This window comes from Gymnoscopelus microlampas, assembly GCF_963454915.1.
Source record: "Gymnoscopelus microlampas genome assembly, chromosome: 16".
Taxonomy (NCBI): Eukaryota; Metazoa; Chordata; class Actinopteri; order Myctophiformes; family Myctophidae; genus Gymnoscopelus; species Gymnoscopelus microlampas.
The window spans coordinates 30419055-30430131 of NC_139953.1; the positions used below are offsets into that span (position 1 = coordinate 30419055).

The following is an 11077-nucleotide window of genomic DNA, read 5'->3' on the forward strand; positions in this document are numbered from 1 at the left end:
ACCATCCTCTCCCTGAGGCGTACAGCCTTATTACCACCGGTCTCAGCGCCGTTTGAGTTATGTACCGATAGGGACAGAATAGTAAATTACCCCCCCCCCCCCCCTCCCAGGCAATGCCAGCGCCGAGCACTATTTTCCACCACAGAGGACAGCCGGCCAGTGCAGTGCTGTCCTCCTGGAATGTGAAGCATGACTAGGGGCGAAGCAGTTTCGTGTGCGTCACAGAAGGTGGCGTAACACAGGAGTTACTGAGACCGGGGGTGATAATGCCGGTTGCTTCCCTGAGGAATGGCTGAAGGGAGGGTCATCTCATTCCTAACCTTAAGTCAACATTCCTCAGCAGCAATGGCAGGAATTCCTCTGTTCTTACAGTCAGACAAAAGGGGTCACACTTGGGGAGTTTGTACACTATCGGGGTATTCAAAGTAAATATCCCTTTTAGTTAATCACATCATTTGTGTGTGTGTGTGTGTGTGTGTGTGTGTGTGTGTGTGTGTGTGTGTGTGTGTGTGTGTGTGTGTGTGTGTGTGTGTGTGTGTGTGTGTGTGTGTGTGTGTGTGTGTGTGTGTGTGTGTGTGTGTGTGTGTGTGTGTCTGTGTGTAGCTAGGGAAGACGAGTCAAATCCCATTTGCTTCCCTTGTTTTCTGGTCCATATCCATGTCTTTAATCATGGCTGCTCAAGGTTCCTGACTCTGTGTGCCCGTGCTGCTTTGCTAGGTGGGCATGTTTAAGATCCACCCAGAGATCCCAGAGTCCATGTCTTTCGAGGCCAAGGCCTTCATCCTGCGATGCTTCGAACCTGACCCGGACAGACGCGCCACCGCCACGGACCTGCTCACAGACGAGTTCCTCACCGTCACCAGCCGCAAGAAGAAGGGCAAGAACAGCTTCACTGGTAAAGGATCATTTAGACTTTGTTGTGTAATGTCCCAGACTGAAAAATGGTGGAAATCTTGTATGTCCAAAACCGTTCCTGCTTTATAAAAAAAAAAAAAAAACAGTGAAAATAGATGATCACACTACTTTGGTGCAACACTCTTACTGAGTACTGACTGAGTAGGGCTTTAAGTAAAAAAATATATAAAATTGAAACATAAAAGCTTAATGATAATATACTTTGTCGTATGATGAATAGCAGCAGATCAACAAGTTCAGAACTCTTCTTTCTGAAAATGTCTGATAGTAATGACATGTCCAAAAACAATTACACCAGGTTGAGCAAGGTTAAAATCTCCTACAATACTGGAATGACGAATTAGACTTTATTACAAACATATTGTTTACATCAGGCTCTGTAGCAAAGTGTTGCTGTGCTGACTGAGATTTAACAGATATACTGTATGTGTGTGTTCTTTCCCCAGCACTGACACCTGGCTCAGGTGAGTTGGACTTGCAGAGTTTCTACCTCATAACTCACCACTAGAGGGAGCCCTCCATACACATGTCATCTCCAAGTAACAACAGTCTGCTGTGATGAGACAGTATCTAGGCTACAATATTTCTTTTTCTTTTTTTGTCTTGTATGCGGCCACCTGCCAAGCACGACTCTGCCCTTTCCAAGAACCTGAAATAGACACTGTACTGTACCCCATGACTTTCTGAATACTTGAATATGTTTTTCCCAGGCCTGTTTGACTCTTTATACAATGTATTTACACTTAAGACAACGACATTCTTTTAGTTTCTTTTAACTACAATCGTTTATTGTGGGGCAGCTGTTTATACTTCATCAAGATAGTTTTTCTTTTCATGTTTTTTTCATTTAGTTTTTTGCTTTGACAGTGTAGTCAGTATGTTGGTGCCACGGCTAACTAGTCTCACGAAGCCTGACTTTCAGAGATCTCCGCCTACTGATAAGTCTGGTGATGTTCTAATTCTGTGTGGGCTAGAGGTGGGTGGTACCAATTCAGAGATTTAAATAAAACCTCTGCATTGCAGAACCACTGCGAAGGACAGAGGGTGGTCCTTCCTAATCTGGCCGGAGTCATTCAGTCGGTGTGGTAAAGGCGGTAAAGGCGAGCCTAAAGAAATAAAAAATCAAACAGTGGGCGTAGCTTTGTCACGGTTGCTTTCGCCGGCCGGCCAAGCCCATACAATGAATTTAAATGTATCCAGACAATTGGGTCGGAGATATCTGATCGTCTAGCTACAGTATGTGACACTAGTATCTACATACCTTGTCAGGGTGGGGGGTCCCCAGTTCAAATATGATTCTTTTTGGGGGTCGCGGCCTGAAAAGGTTGAGAACCACTGATCTAACATGCCTCCTGCTGTGTGTGTGGTCTTGTAGAATACCTGCGCAGCATCTCTCTGCCGGTCCCTGTGGTGGTGGAGGACACCAGCAGCAGCAGTGAGTACGGCTCTGTCTCCCCCGACAATGAGCTCAACACCAACCCTTTCGTCTTCAAGCCCAGCACCAAGTGCTACAGCGAGAGAGACGTCAAGGGACCACGCTCGCTCTTCCTCAGGTATGTATGACCAAAGGGTTTTGTTTATATTTTGTATAATTGGATTGAGCACATTTTCCCACTTCTTGAATCAGAGGACTGCCAATTTATTTACATTTGAAATCTCTACCCAGCATTCCAGTGGAGAACTTCGAGGACCACAGTGCCCCTCCATCTCCTGATGAGAAGGACAATGGCTTCTTCATGCTGAGGAAGGACAGCGAGAGGAGAGCCACTCTGCACCACATTTTGACTGAGGACAGAGACAAAGTGGTGGCCAACCTTTTGGAGGCTCTCACGCAGGTGAGACTATTTCATATACTGTGCCCTACATCAGTGGTTCTCAAACCGGACCCCCATAACTCGGAGAGAGTACACATGGAACCAAACCAAACCATTTGTACACTCTCCGAGTTACACACCAGTAAGGGTCCATTTCGTTCCTAACTGTCAATCATATGGGGACCCCCTGGAAACCCCTCAAGGACCCCACATAGATAGATAGATGGATGGATGGATGGATAACACACTTCTGTATCATGGAATCTCAAACCTTCATGCATTATGTATAACATCTCTCATGTAATAATGACCTCTACCGCCTCCTTTCCTCCTCGTCTCCCTTTCAACCATCCATCAATCTCCTCCACCCTACTGTCCCTCTGTCTGTCTGTCCGGCCGTCTGTTCGTCCGTCCTGCCCCCAGGGCTCTGAGGAGACCAGACTGCGGCATCAGCACATCTCAACCCTGGTGGTGAGCCTGGCGGACTTTGTGCGTATGGCTGACAGGAAGATCATCGCCAGCACACTGTCTCAGCTCAAACTGGAGCTGGACTTCGACAGCACGGCCATCAGCCAGATCCAAGTGGTGCTGTTCAGCTTCCAGGACGCCGTGAGTTACTACCCACACACCACATTATACATCGAGAACCTGGACACAGGACAAGTTCATTTAACTCTGAGCCTGTACATGTAAATTGTTGTACATTATATTTTTATTTTATTGCTGTTGGCTTTTGCCTATTCCCTTATTCCCAAAATGATTCTACTATATTAAGATTATTTTTACTTTATTGGTTTTAAAATGATTGGTTGCAGTATGAATGTGCAAACCATTTCTTTATTTATACATAGAGATTGAATTGTAATAGTTATTTCCTTACGCAATTCCCTGTAAGGTACAATGTTTGTGAATTCCTGCAGGCCACTTAACCGCTGTTTGATGCTGCATGATTCATGGGCCCCGCATTGCAAAATTCTGAGTTGTAATTGAATTTGTATACTCTCAGAGTTCAATTACCAGTTACCACTCTTTTGCAGTGCAAGGACTTCCAAGAATTATTGAAGTCATACTGTATGCTATGATCTGTCAACCAGAACCACAGCAGGCTTCCCTGCGGCTTTTAGTACAAATAAAAGAGAAATCCATCAGGGGTAATTGCACATTGAGTAAACAGGTCATAAAGCTATGCACATGAAATGACACTGGAGCAAGTGGCTGTTGTTGTTTCCTGGGAGAGGTATTGCATAACCATCTTCAAAGGGCGGCAAACAATGCCTCCTGCTGGAATTACATGAGATGAAATCAAAGAGGAAGAGAATCAGCCGCTTTGAGCCTTGGGAATATGTGTAGTTCAGAGTGATGGTATCCCACATACATGTTGCATGAAAAAATGTAAATGACATCTGCTTCATGCATGGGATCATCTATCTCGCATTATTACATTGTTGGCTCACTTGGAGCAGCCATTAATTATGCCTATTTCATACTTGGTTGTGTATCGTGTCGCGCGCCAAAAATAGACAATCTACAAGTATAAATCAGGCTTGAGGTGCCTGGTTCAGGGTGTTTATTGAAACATTCAAATACAGTACATACATACATACATACATACAGTGTTATCCTTTTAGCCTTAGTGTCTGACTGTACCTCGTGCTGTTTGCATTTCTGACTAATAATGTATTCAATCAATCAATCACATTATTATTCTTCATCTCAACAGTGTGCATAACAATAAAATAAAATGAAAGATCGGTCAGATAGTTGTGAATGCAACATAAATATCAAACATATCAGTCTACAGTCTGAAGCAGAGATTAAACATACCCGCACCAGCCATAAAAATGATTGACCAGAGGGGGGAATATGAAGTATAGGCATGTATTCCTCCCCATCCCCCCTCAGCAAATGCAGCCCTGTGTGTGTATGCAAAGTGTGAGTAATAGTAAACAGTATGTACAGTACCACACATACTGTACGTGTGCTCTCGTTCATAAGCCCTTCATCAACAGCGCTCTGTCTCTCCCTCTGTGTTTACTACGTGCACCCTCCCCCTCCCCCTCCCTCTCACATCTCCAGGTGAACAAAGTCCTGAGGAACCACAACATCAAGCCTCACTGGATGTTCGCCCTGGATAACATCATCCGTAAGGCCGTGCAGACGGCCATCACCATCCTGGTGCCAGGTACCTGTCCTAATGATTTACACACAGTCCACTGGGCTTGGGGTTCCCAAACCTTTCCATGCCAAGGACCCGCAAATAGCCATAGCCAAAATAGAAGATCTGCAAGCTTACAACATGATACATTGTCAGCTGTATTTTTAGCTAATGTTTGCCTATTTTTGCCAAATGTTCATCTATTAGAACTATGCCCAAAATAGGGACGCAAGGGTTCATGTGATTAAACAGCTTGGACTTACTGTACAAAAATATGGTTCAACCCAATAAGACCTCAGGCCGATTCTACAAATGCCTTCTAAATCAGTGGTTCTCAAACTTTTTTGTGCCAAAGACGGCCAAATTATATATATTTGGCTGTGCGGACCTCCATCTGAAAATGTTTCGTTCCAGGGACCCCCTAGAAGAGATTTGTGTTAAAATATTCCAAGTTATTCAGCATTTTTCAAACACTTTTTCTAAAATCTTTCAAAAATAGCAGTTGTTCAATCTCTGTGAGCTTGTATATCTGCTATTTTTGAGATCCACTATTCTAAATCCTAGTTTTCTGAAAAACGTATGTTAAAATCTAAAATGACACGGATGCTTTCCCGGTTTTAATGAGTTAATCATAGCATGATTTGTGCGCGTCCGTGTGCGTTCAGAACTGAGGCCCCATTTCAGCCTGGCCTCCGAGAGCGACCCGGCCGAGCAGGAGGACGTCGACGACGATGACGACAGTGGTGATCTGCGGGGGAACTCCGCCCACCAGAGCCGAGCCTTGCCCGCCGCCGTCCACGACGACACCGTGGTGACCTCCGGCGTGAGCACGCTCAGCTCCACTGTCTCGCACGAATCGCATGCGGCGCAGCGCTCCGTCAGTATGGAGCTGGGCCGAATGAAGCTGGAGACCAATAGGTGACCTTGCTTATTGTAATTAGCCAGTGGTATTTCATTTTCTACCTGCTCAGTGCTCACCATCTTGATTAGCAAGCATTAGCTCAACTTAACTTAACAACTGAACTTAATGGTGAAAGAATTCATTTGTAATGCACCAGGAATTACTGCAGTGATAAGGTCTAAGATGAATGAAGCATATCCTCTTTTTACCCGCTATCTCCTCAACCTTTTGTGTTCTTGTGTGTCCCATGTTTCCTTGGGTGTCCAGACTGCTGGAACAGTTGCTGGAGCGGGAGAGAGAATATCAGGCCATCTTACAGCAGGTCCTAGTGGAGAGAGAACAGGAGATTAAACTACTGAGGCTACGCTCGGAGCCCATAGGTCTGTCCTCTTATCTCACTTGATTTTGACAAAGAAATTGCCTCTATTTTTGAAAATAGGGCTTAAGTGGTTAACTCATTGACTGTCATTGAGAGACTATGATAGATTACGGGTAGGTTGTACCAGAGATCCTTCAAATTATGTTCTGGCAACTTCGCTCTTAAAGAAATGACAAGGAGACTTCCGGAAAAAACAAATGTGATTATTCACTAAGAAATTTCAATTAATTTAAAACAAATCAATGAATCAGCATAAAATCATTTTTGTTTTATAATCAACTTGTCTGATTAGCCACTTAAGCACTATTATACTTCATTGTACAGCAGTGGCACACAAAAATTACAAGCTCACACGTTTTTTGTCAAAAAGAAAAGTATATATATTTAAAATGTCCCCCCGCCCATTTTTTTTAAAATTAAATCAATTAGTTAGATTAACTGTCCATCAGCAAATCACACAGAACAAGTAGCTAAAAGCTTGATTTATTGTGCTGAAATCCACCCCACTTTGCTGTTGTTCTTTGCCAGGCCTCAGTTTTCCATGCAGTTAGCCTTCAATTGACTTATATTTCACAAAACAGTCCAAGGGCTGAGCTTCTGCATATTAGTGTTGGCGAACACTTTTCAAAAATGAAAATAAATGGCAAGCTTTCATGCAATACAAAACATATCAGTGGATTCTGTGTGCTTGTGTTCTGGCAGACACACCGACCTCATCCACCTCATCACTCCATCCAGCTGGTCAGAGGAGCCAAGCCGCAGAGACACAGGAGGACCCAGAACTGACCAGATGGCTGAGGCTCCATGGGGCCGACCAGGACTCTATAGACAGAGTAGGTTCCTTCTCTCGCCTTCTCTGGACAGTTTTAGCCATCATACTAGTCTTCCAATGATCTGTAACTCCATGGACCCCTGCCGCAGTGGCCTCTTAAAAGGAATTGTCAATACATACGACACAAAACGCATTTCTCCCATATCCTTGGTTGCCAGGGGGTACATTTCCTCCCACATTCTGGCAGCTGAAAAGAGAGTGATTTTTCCAGTCATAGTGGTTAATAAAGCATGCCAGGCTTCCTATGATGCCTCCATCTGCACGTGTGCTAAATGTTATTTGCTATGTCAACAAGCCCACACCCCAGTAATCCTCTGCCCTTTAACTCCCCAAAACAACAAAACCAACAAAACCAACAAATGATGGTAAAGACCCACAGAGTTCAGATGATGTTTATTCAGCAAGCTTACAATATTGGTTATTTTCTGTGAAGCTGGTTATCTCAGCAGGCGCGGAGGGAATAAGTGTGCATTGCAACATATATGCTAATGTAGCACACAAGCATGTACATTTCACAAAGAGAGAAGGTGGCCTTGGGTGCTGCGATTATAGGCCTGTTTGTAGTAGAGATGTGCTGGAGCAAACAGGATGTTTGTGCTGAACCCATAAGCTCCAGTGCTGCTTGCCAACAAACTTATTTTTTCTTGTTACTGTATGCATAATTAGTGTGGTTGTGTGATTAAGGAGAGCCATCATGATACAGTGATTTTCTTTCGCATACATAGTATAGTATACATACATACAGTAGGCTACATACATGCATACACATGCCTAATGAATGCAAACCGAATAACTTACTTATTCTTGAACAGTGTATAGCTTCTCTGAAGACCCTATTCAGGAATTGTGAAAGAATGTGTTGCAAACTGCAAGACACTACTTGTAACCCTGTGGATTGTAATGTCTGTTGGATCTCAAGCTTGAACGTCCTCTTTAGTCATGTCAAAATATGACTATAGCACCATCTACTGGCCACAATGAGTATTGTAACTTCTGAGTTCTCTTTCTTCCAATCCATATGTGTTTCTGTAGATGGTGATGGAGCAGTACACGTTGGATGACATCCTCCATTATGTGACCAGAGATGATCTGAAGACTTTAAGATTAAGGTATCCTTTTCTCATCAAAATAATAATCTGCCATCAAAATATTCAAAGCTGATTCATCTGCATCAGTAGCAAATTTGATTTAGTTTTCTGTGTTGTTTATTTTTGTTTAACAGATGAAAGAAATGCCCTACTGCACTAATATACTGGACATATAGCAGATAAGGCTACTATTGTGCAATAGTCTGTGCAAATTCAGCAAAATGTTGTGATGTTTAGATATTATTTACAGATATGCCTTTTTACATAATGCCGGGGTTGAGATTGTAGCATATTGTATAAAATGCATAACAATTCTCAGACTCTGCCAAAAACAGTTGAATTGTAAAATATCACCTGTGCATTGGTGTTAGTAGTAAAGTCTGTCTGTCCGTCTGTCTGTCTGTCTCTCAGGGGTGGGATCTTGTGTAAGGTCTGGAAGGCCATTGCAGACTACAGGCAGAAACCGACCTGAGGCCTTTAAGTGGAGCCAACCACTCAGCGCAAGCCGGGCCTTTATGCCGACAGCTCAGTATTTTCTCACCACCGCACTTTTTACCTCAGTATTTATTAGACCAAGACTATGGAAGTGGGGGGTAATGGACCAATGATTGTCAAGCCTACACGGTAAAATCCTGAGTGTTCGATATAACTCAGAGAGTGTACGAATGTAACTAAATGGACCCTTAACCACTTAAACCCTCTATGCTTAGCAAAACAGACCTGAGTTACAACTGTACTTGGACTTCACCGTCTACACCAAGTCTCTTCTTCGCCCAAAATTTCCGGCGAATGTTCCTCACGGAATAAGAATGGTGGGGTTATTAACTCTCTCACTGCCAAGGACGACTTATGACGAGACATCGTCATAACGCCCTGGCTGCCAAGGACGACTTATGACAACTGATGAAAAAAAAAGAAAAACAGAACCAGAGATAACGCGGTCCGAAGATGTATTGATTGCTCCATTCACTTCTTGGTTAACTTATTACTTAAAAATCCTGTATCTCGGCTCCTGTGTACTTTTTTTTTTTTTACTATGTATTTTTGGCCGGGACATGTTATTTTCAAAGGCGTATAAAAGCGAACGGGAGGTCGCGATGACATTTTTTTTTCTTTGCAGAAGCACAGTGAAACCCTATGTGATTAGCAACCATCAGGGGATCGATCATACTGGAGATAAATATTCTGTGACTACTTCAAAAGTCAAAAGACCGCTGGCAGTGGGTGCACACAGCCAGAAATAAGTCTGGCAGTGAAAGAGTTAAGGGTCCATTTGGTTACATGTATATACTCTTTGAGTTACAAATGGATAAATTAACAGGATTTTACTGTGTAAAGCTGACTCCGCACGCGTTGTGAAACCCCAAGTCCGATCTTATCAGTGTCTTGTTGTTCTGAAAAGGACAACTTGATTGAAATGAGGTCATGTTGAAAGCAAAAATATATTATATAAGTGCCACTAATATTGCCATGCGTAATGAGCGTGGCACAGCAACAAAATGAGTAGGCCTACCAGAGGAACATTCAAGCCTATTAGTGTCAATAACTGAGATGTTTTGCAGATTAATGGTTGTTGAAATGTCTCTTGTGATGCTTTATCATTATGTTTACAAAAGTGGAGACTGACCAATACAAGCCTGAGAGTCAAACTACTACAGTACGTTCCATGGATGTTTTTGAAAGATGTGTCCTTACAACGGCATTAACATTATTGTGTCAGCCGTTTCATAATCACTACTTTATTTAAATATGTTTTTTTTATTTTATTTCCATGGTTGTTCTATTCTAAAAGACATCACTGCATGCCGAACTATGTTATCTTGTTTTATTGTTTGTGTGTTTTTTTTTTCTTTTGGCTTTCCATGTTTCTTTTGTTTAGTTTTTTTGCATTGGTTTCTTCTTTTTTTTTTGTAATACTATGGACCTGATTATTTTTTATTATTTTTATCCATGACATGTATATAATTTGTGTTGTAATAAACAGTGACTGTTTTCAGTGATGTATTTTCCAAATAGAATATTAAACATCTCTATGTAATTTAATTGAATTGGCCATTGTTGGAAACTGTACGTAACCAAATTTGAAATAGGATTTGTATGGTATTGTATTTTTTAATGTCACAGTTCATAGCAGGCGACTTAGTAAACTTGGCTATAAGTCATCTTAGTCTTATACAGATTTTGTACATAATGGTCCTTCCAGTGCAAATAATGTGATTGGATGTAAATGTTTCATTGAAAAAAATGAACTGAAGATTAATTTCATATGAAACCAACTTGAGCTTTTTATTATTATTATTTAAGACAATTATGTAATAAAAAAGGTCAGTGTAGGTCAGTGTGTCTTTTTTGAGTCATATGTTGTCGATTGAATATATTTGTGCTTTATTGTGTAAAACAAACATTTTCATTTTTGAAACTGTGAAATAAATGTTTTAACAAGACAATTCTTGCATTTTTAAAGCTGCACAAAAAGCTTTTTTTTACTTTCAAAGTATCAATACTGCAATGTAGAAATACTCTGTTACAAGTAATAGTACGGAATTTAATGTCTACTTGAGTACAAGTACAAAAGCATTGGTATCAAAATGTACTTAAACTACCTAAAGTAGAAAGTACTCATGCACAATGTCCCATTTCACAAGTTTTCACATGTATAACGTGTAGAACACAAAAGCTTGAACATTGCAGATCTACAAGCTCACAATGCCTTGCATCACGACACACACGGCGGAAGTGGGTATGTAATGTATGTTTTGTAATAATAAACAAAATCTACAAAGTAACTAACTAAAGTCTTCAAAATAAGTACAATAATTGTTTGTTTTTATGTTTACATGTTGTAGTGTATCACAAAAGAAAAGTACAGTACTTGAGTAAATGTATTTACACCACTGGCATTTAGCCCTATTACATTAGTGAAATAAAATACCATAGTTAAGTATCTGACAGAAGAATATATAATGTAGTGCTGCATATATTACACACATGCA

At 41.5% G+C, this 11077-nt stretch overlaps 1 protein-coding gene across 2 annotated transcripts in view; it reads left to right on the forward strand.

The window, feature by feature from the left end:
* The window catches only part of map3k5 (mitogen-activated protein kinase kinase kinase 5), a 65595-nt gene extending 55040 nt beyond the window's left edge, over positions 1 to 10555 (forward strand). For both annotated transcript variants that reach the window (XM_084083358.1, XM_084083359.1), the window contains exons 20-30: positions 718 to 895; positions 1362 to 1379; positions 2291 to 2468; positions 2582 to 2750; positions 3153 to 3338; positions 4806 to 4911; positions 5550 to 5802; positions 6053 to 6165; positions 6867 to 6997; positions 8029 to 8105; positions 8496 to 10555. In XM_084083358.1, coding sequence (XP_083939484.1) covers positions 718 to 895; positions 1362 to 1379; positions 2291 to 2468; positions 2582 to 2750; positions 3153 to 3338; positions 4806 to 4911; positions 5550 to 5802; positions 6053 to 6165; positions 6867 to 6997; positions 8029 to 8105; positions 8496 to 8556 — 1470 coding nt within the window. In that variant the 3' untranslated portion in view covers positions 8557 to 10555. The remainder of the gene's footprint in view (positions 1 to 717; positions 896 to 1361; positions 1380 to 2290; positions 2469 to 2581; positions 2751 to 3152; positions 3339 to 4805; positions 4912 to 5549; positions 5803 to 6052; positions 6166 to 6866; positions 6998 to 8028; positions 8106 to 8495) is intronic.
* Positions 10556 to 11077: the final 522 nt, after the last annotated feature.